This window comes from Pieris rapae, chromosome 7, assembly GCF_905147795.1.
Source record: "Pieris rapae chromosome 7, ilPieRapa1.1, whole genome shotgun sequence".
NCBI classification, from domain to species: domain Eukaryota; kingdom Metazoa; phylum Arthropoda; class Insecta; order Lepidoptera; family Pieridae; genus Pieris; species Pieris rapae.
Window position 1 is genome coordinate 7,744,835 of NC_059515.1, and position 23,713 is coordinate 7,768,547.

At 33.0% G+C, this 23,713-nt stretch overlaps 1 protein-coding gene across 2 annotated transcripts in view; it reads right to left on the reverse strand.

Moving 5' to 3' along the window:
- LOC110994617 (vacuolar protein sorting-associated protein 13) overlaps window positions 1–23,713 on the reverse strand; it is a 47,692-nt gene that overhangs the window by 18,532 nt on the left and 5,447 nt on the right. For both annotated transcript variants that reach the window (XM_022261385.2, XM_022261396.2), the window contains exons 9-36: window positions 23,119–23,353; window positions 22,566–22,699; window positions 21,912–22,035; window positions 21,266–21,418; window positions 20,606–20,780; window positions 20,205–20,398; window positions 19,839–19,908; window positions 18,666–18,816; window positions 17,973–18,229; window positions 11,962–12,099; window positions 11,628–11,733; window positions 11,003–11,235; window positions 10,360–10,515; window positions 9,421–9,660; window positions 8,475–8,690; window positions 7,674–7,937; window positions 7,098–7,264; window positions 6,656–6,792; window positions 5,970–6,133; window positions 4,715–4,864; window positions 4,170–4,386; window positions 3,475–3,621; window positions 2,554–2,747; window positions 2,069–2,206; window positions 1,318–1,470; window positions 1,059–1,148; window positions 433–566; window positions 14–122 (exon numbers count right to left, since the gene is read on the reverse strand). In XM_022261385.2, coding sequence (XP_022117077.2) covers window positions 14–122; window positions 433–566; window positions 1,059–1,148; window positions 1,318–1,470; window positions 2,069–2,206; window positions 2,554–2,747; window positions 3,475–3,621; window positions 4,170–4,386; window positions 4,715–4,864; window positions 5,970–6,133; window positions 6,656–6,792; window positions 7,098–7,264; window positions 7,674–7,937; window positions 8,475–8,690; window positions 9,421–9,660; window positions 10,360–10,515; window positions 11,003–11,235; window positions 11,628–11,733; window positions 11,962–12,099; window positions 17,973–18,229; window positions 18,666–18,816; window positions 19,839–19,908; window positions 20,205–20,398; window positions 20,606–20,780; window positions 21,266–21,418; window positions 21,912–22,035; window positions 22,566–22,699; window positions 23,119–23,353 — 4,646 coding nt within the window. The remainder of the gene's footprint in view (window positions 1–13; window positions 123–432; window positions 567–1,058; window positions 1,149–1,317; window positions 1,471–2,068; window positions 2,207–2,553; window positions 2,748–3,474; window positions 3,622–4,169; window positions 4,387–4,714; window positions 4,865–5,969; window positions 6,134–6,655; window positions 6,793–7,097; window positions 7,265–7,673; window positions 7,938–8,474; window positions 8,691–9,420; window positions 9,661–10,359; window positions 10,516–11,002; window positions 11,236–11,627; window positions 11,734–11,961; window positions 12,100–17,972; window positions 18,230–18,665; window positions 18,817–19,838; window positions 19,909–20,204; window positions 20,399–20,605; window positions 20,781–21,265; window positions 21,419–21,911; window positions 22,036–22,565; window positions 22,700–23,118; window positions 23,354–23,713) is intronic.

The following is a 23,713-nucleotide window of genomic DNA, read 5'->3' on the forward strand; positions in this document are numbered from 1 at the left end:
TTTATAAAAATACCTTAAAGTTAAGCTTAAGCTGTGGTGGTGGTTCATTAAGCTTCATAATATTAATCCCACCCTGCTTTAACTGTAACGGTAGACACGCTCCAGGCTCCAACACTACTTCCCTGAAAAAAAAATTACAGCCCTCCCATAAAGTCAATTTAAATATGTCATCATCGAAGAAATAGATTTAATCCCAAAAATACAGCTATATTATAAAAAGTATTTCTTAGTTATAATTTAACTGGTGGCTTTTTTGGTATTGACAAACAAGATATGAAGTATTTCCGAATCAATTTGACTTAGGTCCCTTCAAAAAAAGAGCGTAAAAATTCTCAAAAAGCCGGCAACGCACTTATGAGCCCTCAGGCAATGTGAGGGGGTCCGGGTCAGGTTGCTTTATTTTAAAATATATATATAAAAATTTGTTTTTACCTGTAGTCAGAACTCTTGTATTCATCAGTGAGAAAGACAGCAAAATCATGGTTGTTATGTAAGATCAGCTTTGTAGTGAGGCCCGTACAATTGTGAAGAACGTAGGGTGCGCCCAGGTACTGTTTTTCTGGTGCCTGAAGAGCACAATTATACAAAAAATTGCAAGGAATCTTCAAACGTCGTTTGAATGAACACAATATTATGGCACTTGATTTTACGAAATTTCTGTTATTTGATAGACTTGTCATGTTGTCCATACAATGTTATATTTCATTCCATAGAAACTATAATACAGCTTCTTTCGCTATCCTTTTTAACTTATATAATCAGATTACATATGTTATTAGGCAACGGGCGGCCTTATCGCTAATAAGCGATTTATCAGGCAACTATAGTATGGAACAATAAAAATTAATCACATATTCTATCAACATAATGCTTGTGCTCGCCGTTCGCACCTATCACCGAGGCCACGACTTGGTTAATATTTGTATATATATTTTTCCTTTTCCACCGTCCCTATATTATTTAAACTATTATAACACATGGAATGAGGAGATAATATCAGAAATTAATAATCAGACTAGATTTCAAGTTTAATTTAAATACATATATTTTTAACTTACGTTTTCTTGTTTAGATTTCGATACCAACGTCGTATCAGGTGTTGTCTCTGCAATGGCGGAGGAGAAGGAATTCCCAAGTTGAGTGAGCACCTTAAAAAATATATTATACTTTTGAAAATAATGCTCAAGAAGATGAATATTGGACACACATAAAGTATATTAAAACATACATATATCTTTTTTATATATGTATGTATTTAAATAGTATTTATTTAATCAGAAATTATTAAAAGAATTGCAAACAATTTTATCAGAATACCTCAATGCCACTCCTAGTGATAGTAATCTCAAGTGGTTCGCTACTGGAAAGGGAGACAGTCATATTCGCTTGTCTTTGGGCAGCTGCGGCGATGTTAGCGGCTTCGTCTGTCGTGTCTATTGCCGATTGAGCCTCTTCAGGACGCATCACTACCTGGAGTTAAGAACCACCGATTATTATCAAAGTAATTGTAAAAATTGTACTGTTAAGCACCTGTTAGGGCAAACAAGCAAACATTTAAAGCGAAAATTTGTAGAAACTTTTTTTTCTCCATTTTGAAAGATAATATTTTTTTGAGTTTTTTTCTTGTAACAGAATATTGTAACGTATATTGTAAAATTTAAATTTATATATGATGTGCTATACTTAAATTAATACATAAATACGATTACACAAATAATTAACAAACAACCACAAACATAAAAACACGCAAAACACTAAAGCAATAAAATAAACAAAATAAAAATATTTTTTTAGATTCCAGTTTTCACACATTTTGTAACAACAATACCGACTTTGAAGATTCTCATTTCAGAAAGCAATTTATTTTCCCAAATAATATTCTATCTATGCCGTTAATACTAATGCGAGTCAACTACACATTAATAAAACCTGTCTACCTGTCTGTTCTTTAGAAAACTTATTAATTGCATGTTGTGAACCTAAGTACTTTTACTACAAATGCGGAACGTATACTTGGAACGTATACTCTCCATACCATTATCGAAAATTTATATAAAAAAAAACAAACCTCCATTTTAAGTTCCCAGGGAACATGTCGATATTGATAATCCTTGAGTACTTCGACTGGTTCCACCAAAGGCTCCCACATAGCACGTCCTATGTTGTAGTACGACACTTGCATTGCCCACGTACACTCCATGTAGAACTGTTACATAATTTATCATTTAACATTTAAATACAGAACTAGAGAGACGTTTGACTATAATCCCCTCTGATGTAAAGTGAAATGTGGCCTATTGTAGGGCACGCCGAGAAGCAGCAAGAAAATATCAAATATATATATATATATATATTTCAATGAAAATGTGAAGAAGTAAAAATAAAGCAGAGTGAAATCTAACAATACTTATAAGCCTGAATCAGACAATATTTTGTTTCAAAAAGACCAAAAGAAAATAAATTAAATACGAAAAGACCGAGAACCATATAACCATATCCAAAATACCATAACACGTTATTATGGAAGATCTTGAATAGGACTTATATACTCACATCAGAACTCCAATCCTTGACTTGTCCGGTAAGTGAAGACTGCATGACCAATACTGGTATGGTTTCATTACCGATCTCCATTTCCAAGGCCACGACTATGGAGGGACTAGATAACAGACATATTTCGCCCTCGGGAGCTTTCCTGAGGGATGTCACCGAGTCATCTTCTAAGCTTATTGCTTCTACCGCCTCTTCTGTTAAAAAGTAAATAGACAATTCACGATTTTACATGACTTAGAAGTAATTGTTGCAGTGTTGGCTTTAGCGTGCGACTGTCATCACTTTTATCTATATGCGTATTTAACGTTTGCTCGAACAATGAAGAAAATGATCTTTAGGAAACCGACATCACCGTCGCCTTTTTGGGTAGATATCGACTTGTGTCAGGCTGATCACCTACTCTCCTATTAGGTTGAAAATTATCATATAACAGATTAAAAAATCTGAGGCCCAGACCTAAAGAGGTTGTAGCGCAACTGATTTTGTTTATTTTAAAAGAAATTTCACTGACTCAGAAGTACTGTCCCTTCCAGGAATATGTGGATATTTATATTTTAAAAACGATTTTGTTGAATCTTACACTTTTCCCTAAGTTATATTATATGGGTATTATAAATTATAATTGACGTGGTATAAACAATAGTTATTAAATACATACTTATATGTATGTTATAATACATTTCAGAAGTCAAAATTGAACACCGAATATTATCTAAATTCAAGAATATACTTTAAACTCTTCTTTTTAAGAGTGATTATAATCTACCAAACTCTGGACTGTGGACACAATTAAGTATTTTCCCAAATAAAAACATAATCTCTCTATAAACAGTTATTATTTCCCAATAACCAAAAAATCTTAAGCGTTGTAAAAACAACATAAATTTGTAAGTAAATTAGTATAAATATAGATTTACTGACCAGTTTTAAGGAACCAGTATGAAGATGGTTTAAACGGTTGTATGTCCCACAACTTGTCATAGAATATTGGCTTGTTATCTTGTTCAATGTCGTCTTCTTCGCTACTTGTCATTGTAGCTAACACTCGATTCAACAGAGCAATCATTTCTATAAAAAAATATTAGTTCTTAAAGACAGTAGTTTATGTTTTATTCATTATAACTTGCAGATGTCTGCATTTGTCTCAGCGTCGATTTTAAACTTTAAATATTTATTTGAAAAATTTTATTTTTAAATTAATAATGAGGACTTACAAAGACAAATGGACTAAGGATGTAAAAGAGTGGTTCCCCAGGAACGGCAAAAGAAAATGAAGAGGTCAAATTAAAAGATCTGCTGGTCTGCCAAGGATAGAGGCGTCGAAACAATTGAGGGAGGCAAAAGATCAAACAATAGAACATAAACGTATTATTTTTTTATGAGAATCCTCGAAAATGCTTTTCGTTTTCATGCATAGACAATGTGACGGTAAAATGTGTAAAAAAGTAAATAATTACTGTTGACGTAATCACTAAACAAGAAAATCAAAAACAAGAGTGCTTACGTAATACTAGAATGACTCCATATAAAAAAATAAGCAATGTAGTTAACCCTTTAATAATAATAATTAATGTCTTAACTGCTAAACGACTGCTAACTAATTTCAGTTAACTAACCTGGAGAAACAGTAATCTTAATATCCGTAAGTGCCACATCCACATGCATGCCGCTATCCGGTGGCTGAGACACCGCCAAAGACAGATGAGCTGGCGCCAATAAGTACCTGGGCGTGGTCGTACGACCCAAAGTACGTACAACCATTTGCAAACCGGATATACCTCCGTCTGCTACCATATGGTCTTCCGTTTTCCGTAGCTTGAACTTTGCTTCCATCTATAATATACAATAATATACAAATTAAAAAAGGGGACATATAATTTGCTGTATTACCTCAGTTAGCGAATTACATAGATAAACGGACCTATTTTAATGTCCTTTAAGTAAACTGACAAAGTAGTATAGTAAAGAAGTTTTTTTTGTATTTTTTTTTCTTATGTAATTTTGTTTTTGCGAATTAAAGTTTGTCTTTTGTCCCATATGTATATTTTTTACTTTTGTAAAAAGTACTACGAACAACCATATTTATAAATAGTATGAAACAACATTTTAAGATATTTATGAAAAATGTTTTGGTAATCCTTACATAAACATTGACACTTACATTCAAAACCAGAGCGTCACATTTCTTCTGCTCCAAGGACTCAACGAGAATAATGTCAGGTTGTTCTATCTTTACATTGACTGTCATCATAGCTGGCTTCATGCCTTGGTCTGACAACATAGGCGCAGAAGACACCGATACTTTCTTTTTCTGAAAATAATTATAATGTGAAAATTAAGGACATAAATACATTTTATGATCTAGAAACTCTAGCCCCACTTCGAAAGAAGCACTTTATGCCACACCAGATAGAAGGCTTTCGCTATATCCAAACTAATCACTAGCGTTTTCACCTTGAACTTGATTGCCTCTCTGCCCATCTATGTGTAAGGTATACAAGAAGCTGAACGACCACAATGATAGCCGCACTGATAATTGCTAATCAACTAGATACCTCATAATTTTGGAAAACAAGGTCATTACTATTGTCTCTGTCGTAAAATACACCTTAATACAATGCAATAGAGATGTGATTACAAAAATACCCTGTTTTTATAAATGTATAATATATATATAAGATAGCTACTCAGTTACCCCTAATTATTTTGATCACACAAAATCAAAATATAATCATATCTTTCTTAGCACAAATATGTTGACAGAAAGCTATTTCATTAAATCCTATCGAATTGATTCGCAATTAATGGGCACCTTGATCGATTGCTTAGATGTCAAACTTTAGACAGCGAGCATATAAATCTGGAATAGCCATCTGAACACTATATATAACCCTTGTGGTATCGAATTCGTATACGCAGTGATGTTAGTTATTTCGACTATGTATTTGCGTATTGTTGGCACAAAAATGTAAGTGCGTGCTCCTATTACTGCTAATATGTTTGCATATCTTTGTTTTTCAATTTATTTTATAATTCTTTATTACTTAAGATGCCGAGTTTTTTATTTCACAAACATTTTGTGAAATAAAAAACTCTGTGAAATAAAAATAAAAAGAGTAGCAGAGAGTCTATTGCCAGATCTTCTTGTCCGTTCTACGCCTTTGATTTGAGAACTGACAGTAAATGTAAAATTAGAAGAATTTAATATGTACTTCTTTATTGACGTCCGTACTTGTACGTTGTGTTACGTATACCTAATGAATAAATGATTTTGAGTAATTAGTACCTTATTTAAACCCCAAGGAAATAATATGAAGTATAAGACAGTTCTTAAACCTAAGCCTAACAGTTTTAACAATTTTTGGATTTTTTTTAAATTTAATTTTTGGAAAGCAAAGATAAAAGAAATAACTTACGATCCCGCTCTCTAATTTATCGGCAGTAGGTTTGATTAATTTGACATCCTCCTTAGCATTGACAGTGGGCGTGTCTTCAGCGAGGCCACTCGTCATGAATTCCGCGATCTTTTTTAGGAAATCGATGGCCAGAATCAAGTTGAAACTAAATATTCTCATGTCGACTGTAACAGATAAAATTCTTTATTTTCACTTGTTTTGTATGTAATGGATTTTCACATATCAAAACATTTTATTTTATATAAATCGTCTCTGCGCAGAGCCATCTTTTAACATTAAGATCTAACCTAAGTAAGTAATTTTAAGTCTAACACGATTTACTTAAAAAGGATTTTTGACATAAGAATGTGTCCAATAAAACTACTTAAAGTGTCTATTAAAAAGATATGCACTATCTCTTACTTTTCTTACGAACAACGATCAAAAGTCCCTTTACTAGTGTCATTTCATAGATCTTATGAATACAGTTGTAGTAAGTACCATTATGAAACATGATTATCCGGGAAAGTACTGAACTGGTTTTAAATTAATTAATTTACTAAAATTTAATACCGCATTAAATATGGCAAGCATTGTCACGAGATCATTTCTCATAAAAACATAGTGCATTCTAGATTTTTTAAAACAATCTTAACTGGATAATTTGTATGAACTTTAAATGAAATAATACACGTGAAACTACTTACTGAATGTATCAGAGTTTTTCATAGTATACGTAATATCGATCATGCTTCGAATCTTGTCATGCGCCTCCATAATATTGTCCTGTTGTTTATCACTTTGATCGAATACGTCTGGTCTGTCGCGACGTCTCTCTAAATATCTGAAAGAATATATAATTATGGATGAAAATAGGCTAATTTAATAACATCAAAATAAAATCGGTTATATTGTTTATTGAAATTTTGAAATTGGCAAATCTTATCTGACATTGATGTTATTATATAATCAAAATGGCAGCCGATTATTTAAAAAATTTCTTAACTTACGACTTAATTTAAAAGATAGATAAATTTTTTATAAAATAAGTACTTTCACCATTGCTTAAAAAAATTTAAAACTTATGAATTAAAACAAACAATATCTGGGGGAAAAAATATGAAAATTGGTTCGCGCAATAATTTTTACCTAGTTATCTTAGCGCCTCTGCCAGGCCTTGTATCATCCAATGTACAGTCAACAAGCAACACAGAAGTATGCAGGGACCCGTCGGAGAACATACGACCTTTGACTGAGAGTAACGCGAGGCAAAACCGGGCCAACTCCACATCTTTTGTGAACTGTAATTCTTCTGACTGTGGAATACATTAAATTTTTTGAAATCTATCTTGAACATAATTTCCATGATAACCAATATTGTACAGTCATTGGTCGTCAACCTACTAACTTCTAAAACGAAGGACTTTTTCGTCCAAAATATGTATAGACTCAGACGTTCAGACTAGTATTGAAATTGAAAAATGTGCCCGGCAAAAAAGGTTTACCATCTCTGACATGTCAAAAAATTATAGGTGTCAGATTTCTACGTGTACTTAAATAAGTACACACGTTTTTTTTATTTCGCCCAAATTTAATATATCAACTTTCTAACACTTGTACAATACAACATTCAGTAGAAATTAAATACACCATAAATTCTAATAATATATATATTCATGTTTATAATATTAGTGTAACGAGCCTGCAATGTCTACTTGTACTTACCACAACTGTATTCATGAGATCAATGACAAAACTGTCCATAGTAAAGGAAAACTTGATCGTTGTTCGTGGTTTCTTCGTCTCTTTCAGAGTTACGACAGCCACAGTAGACCGTGTCGTTCTGCTCGTCTGGCTTTTCACTGCGGGCTTCGAAGTCACTTTTCCGACATTCTGTGGTTTCGCTTCCTCACATTTACTATGTCCTTCTTGCAGATTTTGATTGAGAATCTTCATTATACTCTTGTAATCACTGTGACCAACTGTTATCTGAAAGAGAAAAGACATTTTATATGATGAAATTCTATTACTGTAAATTTTGATAAAAATAAATATGTAATATTTCTAGTTTACACGTAAATAATTTCTAGTGAACTAACAAATTTATGACTTAAGAAAATGCGTTGGTACCGGCTACAACATCTATTTTATCGATTTTTTGAGGAAATATGATAAATTTAATAATAATACAATTTTTTTTTATAAAAAATACATATGTTATCTACTTTTTACGTCAAGAAACTATCTTGCACTAGACAAGAAATTAATCTTATGAAAAGACATTGGATCTGCCAGAGCCTCTATTTTATCGAGTTTTTGGAATATGGAATGAATGACAAATAATAATATGATAAATATAAATTCAAAAAAAAAATCATAAAACATGTATCTCATGTTTGTATTGAGAACTATATATGTACATATATGTAGGAGGAGGCCAGTCAATGTCAAGTTACATATAACACGGAAACCTGAAACTTGATACGTGTGCGCTGATGGCCTTTATATTGGTAAATGAATACTTACAGCAATAGTCTTCATCCTCCCAGAGACATCAAGATCGGGCAAAGGCTCGTACCAGCTCGAAAGGCTGCGTTTGACTAACAGCTTGAAGCTGGTCGGCCGCAACAGCTTACGTTCGTGAGACACGTCCGAGCTATTCTCACTGAGCTGCACGCATGACACTCTCACCTCTTCCAGTTCCAGGGTCAATTCGTCCACTGTCACTTTATTGCTTACGTCCTAGAAAAAAAAATATACATATAACTGATGGTATCCACAAACTTGAAAATCGTAACAATTAATAATTTTATTATAAATTACAACATAAATTACCAGCAAATCGATCGACTAAAAAATTCTTTAAAAAAATATTGAAAAAACTCAGGTGCTTATCTTTTACTAATAATAGCTTTGTTTGTTCCTTCATATCAAATATCTATCAATTTATCAATCTTAGAACTGTGTTTTGTAAAACTGTGCTTTATGTTTCTGTTTCAATGTGTATTCCATTTTGGCTTTTGTGTGTAATGTAGTTGTTTGAATATTGTTTAGTGATTAGCTGTAGGAATACTTTAATAAAATAAAGGTTTAAAAAATTGTTTTCTAATATCAATATAATATACAATACATATTTTAATCAGAGTAACTGTTATTTTGTTTGAGATCAGCTCTTTCTCATTATATTTATGGCTACAATGAAAGGTTACCATGTCTCAGGAAATGAGACCCTATCACATGGCTATAAGGTTTATAATTCTTTGGACCTAGTTAACAAGTTAATATATGCAAGTACAGACGACTTTAACTGAAATACGAAATGTACATGTCGAAAAGGTTTATAGACTAAACTATATATATAGAAAAAATGCGTGTAGCTAGTTTTAATAATGTACAAAAAGTCTAAAAAATCCTTATAAGTAGTAGTAAAAGGATTTTAAACGTGTCTGAAAACAACATTAAAATTACTTACTGCAAGTGGCAAATCGACGAACTTATTATTAATAGTCATGCGTCCAAAATCTAGCATGATAGCGTTCATACTAGTCGAGTTCTCCGGTACTAGAATGATTGGGGCGGCCAATCTCAATTTTAACGCCAGTTTAGTTGAGTTCTGATATGCGTTTTGCACATTTGCTCTCGCGGCTTCAGCTGCCTGAGATGACGCCTCTATTATAGCTTCCTGGGCTGCTTGGAAATTGTTTAAAAATTCCTGGAAAATTAAGGTACATGTTACAAATGTAAATGAAACAATATTAGTGCTACCAAGAATTTGAAGGTACATTTTGGCCGTGGCCGATTTATTCATAGCATTTTTGTGGGCTAGAATTCCGTTGAAATAACAAACGATTAGTCGCAATCCCATGCATTCTTAAAATTAGTTTCGGTTATATAAAATTTATTATGATATCGAATACGTAGTAAAATACTTTATACCTTAGCTTATTCTAAGCATTTATCTAAGTGCTGCCGTCGATTCTAAAGTATAGCAATTATACCAATAGAGACACAAAATTGGTTTCTATGAATATGTTTGAATATAGATTGTTTTGTACGGTAGGAATTATAAGACGTTGTTAAGTTAGCTAATAGCGCAATAACTTAACTAACTGCTCGTCGGGTACCTTTATTTTGATTTGATGTTCCAAATACTGGACATACTTATTTTTAAATAAAATTTAGATATATGTTTTTGTAGGTAAAAAACAAAATATGTAGCAATTTTTTTTTGGTGCCCTCAAATGGGTCAAATTGGACTAATTAAGTAAGTAACTAAGTAGCAACACTTAAAATGCCAGAATTCTTCGAAATTAAAAATGAGGTTATAGTTTGTTTTTCGTAAATATTTTCCCATATCTCGGCGGTACTGTTAAAAAAATTAACATTCATCTTAAAGTATTCACATACTTACCAACATAGAAGTAAGGAACCAGTTTAGAAAGACAATCCTCAGACAGTTGATCTGCGCGTCTATCGACATATTGATGTCACTAACACTCGGGAATTGCTCGATATTATACAACACTATTTGTACATTCATCACGTCACCACCGATGACTTTTAATATCTGAAAGTTAAAAATATTGGCTTAAAATTTCGATTAAAACAAACAACGTAAATGTATGTTTCTGATACATTTTAATTTTTAAACTAAAAGTAGAACTATATCAATCAACAAGAGAGTTTGAACCAAACATCCACCACTTGACTTGACTTATTGTCAACCTGTTAAACAATATTTCTTAATTTTATTTGACAGTTTAACAGAGATTTTTTAAAGTAACATTTAATAAATTTGTTAAAAAATACTGCCAACTCGGATAACACCATGTATACGACGAACGATGTACTAATAATTTACTTGTTGATGTGTGAGTCGGAATGTGCAATGTGTGTATTAGTGTGTATAAGTTGATCTTAAAAATTCATTCCATCTTAATAAATCACTTTCGTTTAATTTATAATAAATGATTAAATCGATGGTTTTTTTAGTAAATATTTGCAATTTATTCATGCTAATTTCATTAATAATGAGGCAAATTATTAATACGAACCTCTTTGTGAACAGTAGCTGGATTCAAATCCTCGACTTTGATAGAGGAAATTGCGCAATCGACCTGCGTATACGACGCTTTCAGTACTAATCCCGCCGTGGCCCCATGCAATTTGAGCAATGATAAAGGCCGAATATCATTCTCGAATTTGATCTCCACTGCCCCAATCTTAACGTTCACTTTCAGTTGTATACTCTCCACTTGTTTACGACGCGACACTTTTGATACACTCGCTAAAATTAATAGAGATTACTGACACTATGACACAAATATGGACTTAATAAAAAACTTTAAAAAAGGCACCAAGAAAAAGGCATATCATCACTTGCTTTTTTAGACGTTTTAGGGTGATCGCCTATTACGAAGGGTACAACGGTTATAAAGCCTCTTCAAGATTATATGATCACGTGATTGGCTATTAAAAAAAACTAGAAAACAGAGTGAGTCTTTGAAAAAAAATTGGCAAAGCTTTCTTTATCGTTTTCTAAGCATTTAGAAAATAGTCAAAACCTACTGGCGTAGAAATACGACTGATATGCGCCCCAAATAAGGTCATCTTCCAAAAAAGGTATTAAACTGTAATATGTACTGTTAAATCATAAATATTTTAAAGTAATTGACTTACCTTTAGATTTGACAATGGACAGCAACTCTTCATCCTCCATAATCGTCTCCAACGGACCAGCATTGGCGTATCGGTCTACCGTACTTTGAATTGCATTGAGACGAGTCTGAAAATAAAATCCGCATCTAATTAAAGTAATTCCGTCATACTGTAACTAAGCTAGTATTTGTCTCTTTTTGTCAAACTTTACGCTGTGAAGAAAAGAGACAGATAGAATACTTTTCTCAAAACGGTCCTCTTAAACTGTTTTGTTATGAACAAGGCTTTATTTACTTATATATTAAACAATGCAAAAGAAATTTAACAAAGTTTTTATTTACATCAAATTACTAACCTGATAATTATTAATAATGACCAGAATCTCTTGCAAACCTTGCAGGTGAAGTAAGAGTTCTAACGCTGTAAAGTCCAGTTCGATTAATTGTTCCACAGAACCATAGCGACTCCTGAATTCGGGACATTTCTTGTCAACCTGGAATATTTCTTAATAATTATGTTTATACACAAAAGCAGACAGACGGAAGATTCAAAAATTGGAGTGTTGGTTGCGCCAAATTCGCATTTTTTTTATCTTAATGGTTGCTCAATATATCCCTCCTTAATGTCCTTCCCTATGACGGCACTAGTACCGGAACGGGCTGTAGGTGACGCATAATAATGCGTCGACATTTAAGAAAAAGGAAAGTTGAGCAGCGGGTAGTATTAATTTGGACGCCTCGCATTGTGTTAATATTTGTTTCGGTCTCCGCACGCATCGTATCGTTTCATATAACCTTATTAATTATTTATCTTGTTTATTGTAATAATTGTTTTGTGCTATATATATCGGTGTCTGTGATAAAGTTAGTGAAGAAGCTCAAATCCAGCAGCAAGAAGCCACATCCAGACATAAGAAAGGAAGCCGAGAAGGTTGAAGGTACTGTGCCGTGTCCTTTCTTTCTTTCTCCAGTACAAGACCCAAATATTGAGCAACCGTATTAAGAAAATTACAGTCCACTTTAAATTGCAATAAATATAAATAATATAATCAACAACCAGCGCCGCCATTTTTTTTGGTCCTTTTCGAGCCGTATATGTATCATATCTCATAGTTAGGCATATTTATTTTCGTATATTTTCTTTCAATTTTGTTCGTTAGGTGAAATTGCCGGTGGGCATTTTTTATTACCTGTATAACGACAATTTTAATATAGATTTTAAATATTATATGTATTTATAAATCTATTATCCGTATTTCATATACCGTATTACGTATTACGTATTTAATAATATATTGTGCCTGATTTGGTGAGAATGATCATGCGTAACATTAGTACCTACATCACTTGTTTCTAAAAATTGTTTCATATTGAACAATCGAAATAAATCTGTTTATAGTTTAATTTAATCGTATTGTTCATATTTAATTTTTTTATTTTTTTTATTTTTTATTTTATAAAGTTAATTTTGAAACGATTAATAATTATTTGTAGATAATATGGACAAAAGAACAAGAACAAAGGCCGGTGAATGTTCACCAATCGAGTTAGAACATGTTCAAAGTTCCATATTATTATTACAAGCCCGACAAAATTCGTATTTTTCTAAGATGCAATCATTATACGATTTGTCGTTAAATATTAATAGTAAAGAAGACGAAAAAAATTTCCAAATTAAAACGTTTAATATACAAGTACTTCGTAGTGAATTTAATGAGTTAGTAACTCAATTAAATATTGAACAAATGAAGCATAACCCTCAGTTCACTCCTTCTTTTCAAACATGGGAGTCCTTTGAGGACCTGTACGTAACCATACAAAGTAAGCTGCAGGAAATTAAAAATACTTCACCTGAGGAGAAATTAGATCACCCGAAATTAAAATTGCCTCCAATTAAATTACCACAGTTTAATGGCGACCCAAATAATTGGACGTCGTTTTATGAAGCCTTTAACCATTTAGTGCATAATAATGGGTCAATTTCGAACTCAGAAAAGGTGTTTTATCTTTGTGGGCAACTAACAGGTAAGGCCCTAACTGTGATCGCTGGCATAAATCCAACCGCGAATAATTATAATTTAATTTATTCTACCTTGGTTGATAAATATCAAGATATACGGTCTCTCGGCTTTCAGTATTTAGATAATATATATAATTTCAAAACATTAACTAGTTCTTCTACAGAGGGTTTAAATAATTTTCTTGATAATTTTGTTACATCAATCGCAGCATTTGAAAACCTAGAAATACCTAATAAATTGAATTTTTTATTTTTATTTTTGGCACTTAAAAAATTAGATAACGAAACAATTATTTCATTTGAGAATTCCGTTAGAAAAGAAAAATTACCCTGTTACACGCAATTAGTTATGTTTTTAAGAGAACAGTGTAAAGTTTTGGATCGAACAAATTCTATTATTATTAAACCGGCTAATAATAAATATGCCAAAACCGTGAAATCTTTTGTAACTTCTAACTCTGATCAAACTAATTTAAAATATCCTTTATGTCATAGTAAAAATCATGATCAGTTATACGGTTGTCCTGATTTTTTAAAATTAAATGCAAAAGAACGATTCAATATCATTAAAAAACGAAATTATTGTGTGAAGTGTTTAAGCGTAAAACATAAAACCACAAATTGTAATTCTGTTAAAAGTTGTAAAACATGTAATTCTAATACGCACAATACATTGCTGCATTTTTCGTTAAATTCCAGTTTGTTTAATGAACAGGAGAAACCGTTCGAACCTGCTATCGTTGGACTGCGATCAAACGCGCAAGCCATTGAGTCGCAGCGTGAGTCATTGCTAGTCGACAGTACCCCGCGCGTCGCGTCTGGCTCCTTTGACGAACCTAATAACAATCACGCGCCGATTTCTCTGTGTTCATTGCAGAATGAAGCGAATACTCTAATATCACAACCGTCAACGGTTTTACTTGGTACTGCCCGCGTATGTACTCTTGATATGCGTGGTAACCCGCATATTTTGCGTTGTCTTATAGACAACGGCTCTCAAAATCATTTTATAACGACTGAGTGTTGTAAAAGGTTACTATTAAATTACAATACGTTTTCCGAACCTATGTTTGTGAACGGGTTTGGTGGCTGTTCGAATGATATAATAGGAGCAACCAATATTGTTATATCCTCTCGTTTTGATAAAAATATTAAATATTCTATTAATTCTTTAATCGTGAAACGCATTACGGATTATTTACCCACTTCTAAGGTTGATAGATCGAAGTTGGAGTATTTGTTTAACGTACCGCTCGCCGATGATATATTTCATGAACCCGGTCAGATTGATATGTTAATCGGTGCGCAGCTGTTTTCGAAACTACTCAAGCAGGGTCGTATCCAGGGACCGCCTGGTATGCCTGATGCTGTTCAAACCACATTTGGTTTTATTTTAATGGGTGAAGCGCCTATTTTGTCTACAAATTTTAATATAAAAAGTTCATCGGTTTTATGCGCTTACTCGAGTATCCCTTTAGAAAACATTTTGCGAAGATTCTGGGAGCTTGAGGAGCCGTCATCTAAGTCTTCCGCTTTCCTTAGTGAGGAAGAGGAAGAGTGTGAACGCATATATAAGACTACCACGTATCGTGAATTGTCAGGTCGATATGTTGATGCACTTCCATTGAAGAAAAGCCCTCTTAATCTGGGTTCTTCTATGGACATAGCTAAAAAGCGGTTTATGTCACTCGAACGTAAATTACAATCATCGCCTAGTTATCGTGAGGCATACGACAAAATATTCATTGAATATCTGGAAAAAGATTATATTTCTCCTGTAGTAGATCAGTGCGACAATATAGGTTACATTATTCCACATCACGGTGTAATTCGTGAGTCATCTATAAGCACCAAAATTAGAATGGTGCTCGATTCCAGCGCGAAGACTGATAATAACATATCGATTAATGATATTTTACATGTCGGTCCTAACTTACAGCCTGACTTATTTGCAGTTCTACTTCGGTTTAGAACGCTCCCTATCGCCTTTTGCGCTGACGTTAAACAGATGTATCTACAACTGAAAACCCTTCCTGAACATAATAAATATCAACGCGTTTATTATAGATTTGATCCGTCTGATCCGTTACAATTATTTGAATTTAAGCGCGTTTGTTTTGGATTTTCTTCAAGCCCATATTTAGCGCTTCGGACTTTAAAACAACTAGCCGATGATGAAAGGGCCAAATATCCTTTGGCTGCTGACGTTATTGATCGTGGTAATTATTATATGGACGATATTTTCTGTAGTTGCGATTCGATTCCCGAAGCAGTTGAAGTATCCTCTCAACTTATTAAAATGTTTTCAGCTGGTGGATTTGAACTTTTAAAATGGTCTAGTAATTCTGAAAAGTTACTTTCTTCTTTACCTTCCCATCATTTGCATCCGCAAGCAGTTCATTTTGACTCAAATGAGTTTCATAAAGTTTTAAGTGTAAAATGGGATTCAAAATCAGATACCTTCTCGTTCGAAGTAAGTAACTTAACTAATGTCACAGCAACTAAGCGTAATATGCTTTCTATCATTGCCCGTTTATGGGACGTGCTAGGTTTTGCCGCACCTTTCATACTACACGTAAAACTTCTAATAAAGGAGCTTTGGCTTTTAAAACAGGATTGGGATGAGATTGCTCCTCCTCATATTATTAAAGCATGGAAGAAATTCTATAGTGATTTATCATATACCCCTATTCGTAGACGGGGTAGTAAAAGTGAAAAGATTTATATCTGCGTATTTATATGTCTTGTGACAAGAGCGATTCACATAGAAACCGCAACTTATTTAAGTACTAACTCATTTCTGAATGCTTTAAAACGATTCATGTCGCGCAGAGGTCCAATCCAAGTCATTTATTCTGATAATGGAACCAATTTTATTGGTGCACGTTCCTATTTAAGCGAACTTCAAAATTTCATTTTTTCTAACGCATTCAGTGAGGACTTTCGCTGCGTATTAAACGAAAATCCTATTACATGGCAAATGATTCCGCCTAACGCTCCACATTTTGGTGGTAGTTGGGAAGCGGCAATCAAAAGTGTAAAGACTCATTTATACCGGGTGATAGGTGATCAAATTCTAACGTTCGAGGAGTTCAGCACGGTACTTGCACAGATCGAGGCAGTGATGAACTCGCGGCCACTGTGTCGCACGCTATCCAATGATCCCGGTACCTCTCGCATTATTATATTATATTACATTTGTATAGATTAGATTAATAGATCACTAGGTAGATTATTAAGCTTAATGAACTTTTCGACTATTGTATTCTAGTTTATTTTATTGTTTATTGTTTTTTTATTTTGAAGGCCACCCTTCAAGCCCGGGGGAATGGTTGCGCCAAATTCGCATTTTTTTTATCTTAATGGTTGCTCAATATATCCCTCCTTAATGTCCTTCCCTATGACGGCACTAGTACCGGAACGGGCTGTAGGTGACGCATAATAATGCGTCGACATTTAAGAAAAAGGAAAGTTGAGCAGCGGGTAGTATTAATTTGGACGCCTCGCATTGTGTTAATATTTGTTTCGGTCTCCGCACGCATCGTATCGTTTCATATAACCTTATTAATTATTTATCTTGTTTATTGTAATAATTGTTTTGTGCTATATATATCGGTGTCTGTGATAAAGTTAGTGAAGAAGCTCAAATCCAGCAGCAAGAAGCCACATCCAGACATAAGAAAGGAAGCCGAGAAGGTTGAAGGTACTGTGCCGTGTCCTTTCTTTCTTTCTCCAGTACAAGACCCAAATATTGAGCAACCGTATTAAGAAAATTACAGTCCACTTTAAATTGCAATAAATATAAATAATATAATCAACAACCAGCGCCGCCAGTGTTGTTTCAGAGAAGCTGTGAAAATTCGTGATTCCGATAACATAATACCATATTATGTTATTGGAATCACTATAGTCAAACAATAAAATTAACTCAACTCCTGTAAAAAAAGGCGCCCCATACTGAGAACATAGACTTTCGCGAATATTAGAAAGTTTATATTCTTAAAAAGTACTTCTGCCCTGGACTTTTTATGAAGCTATGCTGTAATTGTATATGTGCATTCATTCAAATTTACGTATTGAGGTTACGTACATATGTAAGTACGTACAACCTGTACGTTATAGTACATCATTCGACGATCTCGCGAGACCTCTAGATTGTAATCCCACGTCAAAAGGCGTCAAATAAAAATATCAATTGAGTTTTCCAAAACTTCGGTTAATTATGGTTATTTCCGAACCTAGTCAAATGTTATGAAACATATTGATGAAATCATGGGAAGCCGAGCATCCGTTTCTGAGTTTCTGGCCAAATATTCGATTCGTTTTGACAAGTAAAAAGACACTTACATTAGTATACGTAACAGCGAATAAGTACTGCTCTTCAATATTATCATGTTCTTGGAAATCTGTGGTGGTGGTAATCATTGGTATGGTCTTATGTCCACTTCTATGATGCTGCATATCCACTGAACCGAGTCTCACTGCTGCTTCGAGAGTGAAAGTCTTCTGGGTGGCTTTTATTTCCAATAAATTTAATGAGAATACTAGGAACTTATCGTATACTTGCGGGTCCTTCGTTTTGCGGTTCACGCTTAAGATTAATTCTGAAAAAGCAACAAAATGATAAATAAAGATAATAAATAATTCATCCTGATATCAAATACCTGTTTACATTTTAGGTACTCAAAAACTACTAAACAATTTTTTATAAATCTTACACTGTTCGCTAAAGAAAATACCTGATATACATCAAAAATATACGTAAAATTGCGCAATTTATCATTTTTTAAGTCAAGTCAAGTTACATTATTCGAATTGGTTGTTCTTCAACCAGTATTTTTGTAAAATAACACACAAATGTGTATACGCGATCGTTTCATTTTATACTTAAAAACTCAATCTAAATCAGTATTATTAATAAGAATACTAATTTCATTGATTCTAATAAGGTTTTTATATTAGAGGTAAAACTACTTGGCACTAAATTAAACAGAGACTACTATTCTATTTCTATAATATAATAAAATGAGTATTAAAAACCTTTCATAATGAAGAACGCTTCGAGTTCAGTAAGTTGCACCGTGTGTTCTTCATTTTTCCTTTGTTTTGATCTCGCAGTATCTCGCTTTTGCTTCTCAGCTGGGTCTAAATATCTCAAGAGCGACAAACTAGACGCTTTAGATTCACTTGCCTAAAAATCATTAGAATGTGACAAAATAAAACCCCCAAAAACTCAAACTTACGAAGGTTTTACATAAATAGATACACTAAAATTTCCGGAATTCAGTCAAGATGACGTCTTAACCATTGGAATCGCCACGATTACGTAAATTATATATAAATACTTCGTTGCATACAGAAATATAAAACAATTTACATAATTAAATGAAAAGGAGGGCAACTGGCGGCGGCATCGATTTCGAGTGATTTCTTCCAGGCAACCACGGTGAATTATATAAGGTTTTTTGATTATATAAGGTTGTCAAGAAGTGCAAAAATACATAAAACATATATTTTATTAAAACTGTCCAAATATCCATAGACCATAGCTAGCTTAGAATAGCCAGGTACGAAAAAATAACATCGATGTTATCACAGAAATGACACGGTGAGTCTGATGTGTAAATGGAATATTTTTTTTTGTGTATAGAAAACTAGATAATAACGCCATCGAATGCAAACATTATCGCAATTACATAACTAAAATAAATGTATTATAATTATATCTACATTTCTCCTCGTATAAAATACAATATAAAGATACTCCAATACTAAACTCTTTTTATATCTCTAATATTTTTACGTCATAAATGGATCTGTATACAATTAATCTATAATGAAGGTGACAACTACTCTAGTAGTGTTATTAATCACTTTCATATAAATTTTACCGGAGCACCGCTTCCTTGTGTAACAATTTGGGATTCAATAACACGGCCCGTCATAGTGTACGCAAATTTGTAGCAAAATATCTTTAAGAAAAATATTTTTTTTTAATTCCACAAGGCACATGACAAAACCTACATATTTTAGGTTTTTGTTCTTTGTAGTGTTTGTCCGACTCAAATATTTCGTTGAAAAATTGCTATAATTACTTACAAAAACAGGTTTAATAAAAATTAAAAGAGACCTATAAAGTGTATAATAGAAGACCTAGAAGAAACTTTTTGAGTTTTACTCATTTAGAAACAAAAACTCTGAAGAAAGATATACCTTTAGTTGTGTCGTTTCATCAGAACGGGGTAAAGGCATCCCAACCAATATTTCACATAGAGTTAATAACCTGCAAATGATAAAAAATATATGTTTTTATAACATTATTTTTAGTTTAAATTAATCTTAGATGAACCATCCTTATGTATCAAGTATGGAGATTTTTTTCTTCAACAGACTAGATAAACCATAGCTGCAATGAGTCGCTGCTTAACATAAAATCTTGATGACGTCATATAACATATTTTATATTCAGAAGCAGGACTTCTCTGTAAAACTGATTTTAAAAACGAAACCAACCTTCGATGACCGTCAAAATCCATGCAATATTGAAAAAATACCTAATGAGTAAAAATATATTTTTACCTATCCTCCGATACACTGACAGCGATTTTCTGTAACTCCCCCTTTATTTTGATCTTAGGCATCCTCGGATCATCAGTTATGAGGCATTTGTGTATTTGTATGACCAAATTCGTTGGTTGTAGAAGATGTAAGTATGTTGCTTCGTTTGAGGCGATCGCTGATTGCCAATCTTCATTTGGAGATGCGATGACAACCTGTAGAATTAAACAAATTTATAAAAATCCGGCTCGAAGGACCAAATTGCTTCGCAACCTGTAAATGTGATAAAAAAGACTCATAAACCACTAGGCTAACAGTGCTCTTAGATAAGGACATCGCTAATTGATTGCTTACATTATAGTTTATATATAGATTGAAACTCGTCTGCTAAATTATATAAATCATAACAATGGAGTTCGTACCTGAATTTCAGTGAGCCTCAAAGCCATCTTGTCATAGCTATGCGCGGTAATCTGCGCCAATATGTCGTCATCTTGCAATCCGGAGCGATACAGTTGATGAACATCCAGTTGAGGGGCTCGCGGATCGCTCTTTACGCTTATGGCACCAAGTTTTACCACTACCACTGCTTCACCACTATGGAAACATCGAAATGGGTTCATTTATATGGTAATAATATATGGTTTACCTTAATATGATTCAATCAAAATATTGATAATTATCGTACTAATTAGTTTATATTTATAAAATTTAAGTTATATTTTTCGTGTTTTACTATAACACAAATTTGCTTAAAAAATGTATTCGCTACGTCCAGAGATAACGATTTTAATATACAAATATATTGTTTCTGTTTGGAATCAAAGAAGTTATCAGTACGATACAGAAATGTCCTATCATTACATTTTATATACATTTTTTTATTAAAATAAAAAATGCAAAATTATGTACATTCTTAACAAAGTTAAGTAAGTCTTGCAAACTTTTTTCCTAACGTAACTTACATAGTGATACTTTTAAGTAATGTAGTTATGTTATATGTGTTATTTCACTTCAAAAATATAAGGTGCCGTGCGAATCTTGTGTACTTAAATGTGTTTTTTTAATTCCACAATACTCACCCCTTATACATCCCAGTCTGCGGTACAACGATGTAAGAAGAGGCCACATCAATATCAAGATCAATAAATGTGTGCTGATGTACCGCGTACTGCATGCCCAATGCAGACTTTTCTTTCAAGTCCGACAACTTATTTTCGGCAGCCGCTTGCAAACTATTAAGAAGCATCAAAAAGGTTTTATTAATAGTAAATTCGACAGAATAAAAAAAAGAGGCATAAATTGCATGGTTCAAAATCGTAATAGTAAAACTTATTCTGGTGTTGTGAAACTTTCTATGTTATTTCAGTTCAAGTAATATTGAGCAATAGATAGTCTGTACTAGAACAAATAAGGGTATCACTTTTATGACAAACTAAGCCACCCAAACACAATATGTAGGTATGTCTGATTGTCCACAAATTCTTGAAAGTCATGTAACTCAAATAATGAATTCAATCGGGTATAAATCAACTTGGGAACATCCTAGGCTCCTTCGCCTCTCACTTTTACTGTGTACACATACAACTAGTTACCTAAAGAAATTGTATTAACCAGTATTGGAAGTGGAATACAATGTTCTTTAAATTGAAAAAAAGAATTGAAAAAAGAAATGATGCGATTGATTTTTTTCTGCGCTTGGCCTTAATAATGTTTAATATTACTTACGTAGTCAATGCGGTGGACTCTGAAGGCGGCTTAAACACATTAACAATTTCGATGACGGTTTGTGCGTCGTACACCATTTGTAACGGGCGCGCCCGTACTTGAACGCGCTGATCACATTTCCCATCTAATAAAAATACAAATTTATTACAATACGTATAGTAAAATTTAAGGGGCTTTAAATGCCTTTTTAAACTAAAGCCAAATTAGGTAATACTTAGCAAATGTATTGAATATTTTTTATTGTATGTTTCCATTTTGTCAACGTTTGAACCTTTTTGTAGATAAATAGTATGTATTCCATGTTTAACTATATTTATAGTGTAATTGTTAGTTATTATATATAATGTTTGTTAGTTATGATCACGAAATAGATATATCAAAAAATCCGATACGATTATTTATGTCAATAATATTACTTTTATGTCAAGAAAATATTTCAACCCATAAAAAGAAATGATGTCATTTAGTTTTAGTGTAAAACATTTGCGACCTATTAATAACGCAGTATACACACAGTATAAGTAATTCAACTTGTACAAAAAGTCGTAATTGTTTATTTATATGTATTTTAATACTTGGGATAAAAATACTAATAATATATTGTATGATCGATATAATCGATATGTCTCACCTAAGACTCTAAAAAAAACTTACCTAATGGATTAGTTTCGAAAAGTACATTAAGAAGATTAACATCTTTCTCTATTTCCTTCGAAGTGACGAGTTGCGGTACAAATTCGCCTTGACGTACACCCGTTACAGTGAAAGCTTTCATACGCACGTCAACTCTATAATGAAAATTGAAAATTAAATTATGAATTTCGACTTTACTTATCAAATTAGTAGAGTACTTCTCTCCTTCAACCAAATTGTGTTTAAGCTACGATAAAAAGAGACAAAGCAGTGCAAAAGCAAAACTGTGAAGCTTCTTTTGTGCTGCGTGCGACGCATGTACGACTCGCTCGTACTGTGAAGTAAAACATCAAACGCTCCAAACGCCTTAGAGCCAAAAATTCGAAGGCGTGTATCAAACAAAAACGGCTGATCTACCTCATCAGAAAAAAAACAAATGAACACGAAACGCCACTATTTTGAATAAACAAGTACATATATCTATTCTAACATCTTTATAAGACTAATGAGACAGTCACAAGTTTTGTTCTTACTATTGTACTACAATTAATACGATTTCTAAGAGTATTCTCACCGTAACGCATTAGCACTGGGCCTTTGCATCATGTCCAATTCAACATTTTCAACACAGGCCCGAACTACTTCAGACACGTCATGGACGGCCACTTGCAACTTGTCAAGTTTAAAATGCCCCTCTACGGCGACATACTCTATGGGCAAATGAAGCGGCGCCGAATTCTCTTGATAATCAATCGCTCTAAACAACTTTTCCTTCTCGTCAGAGGTCATCGCTTTTTCGAATTGCTTCACTGTAATATTAAAGACAGATAAATCATATAACAATTTTGAGGGTGCTATGATAAGTTAAATACTTACTTTACATGGCAAGTACTTATCAACAACAAAAAAACTTTATATATAAAACACTGAAACAGTATCGTAAAAAACTTGCAAAGACATAACTATGAATACACATGTCTACAAGTTCCTAATCTTTATCTTAATATCGACAATTTAGAAGTACTAATATTTCATTTAAAAAAAAATTTTTTTCACGTCTGTTATATATTAATTTTCCCCGCCGCCTATATCTATCTGCCGCAATAGCATAGCGGATAACAGACCTCGATGTCAGCTTTGATCGGATTCCTCATTTCGGACCGGTGAAG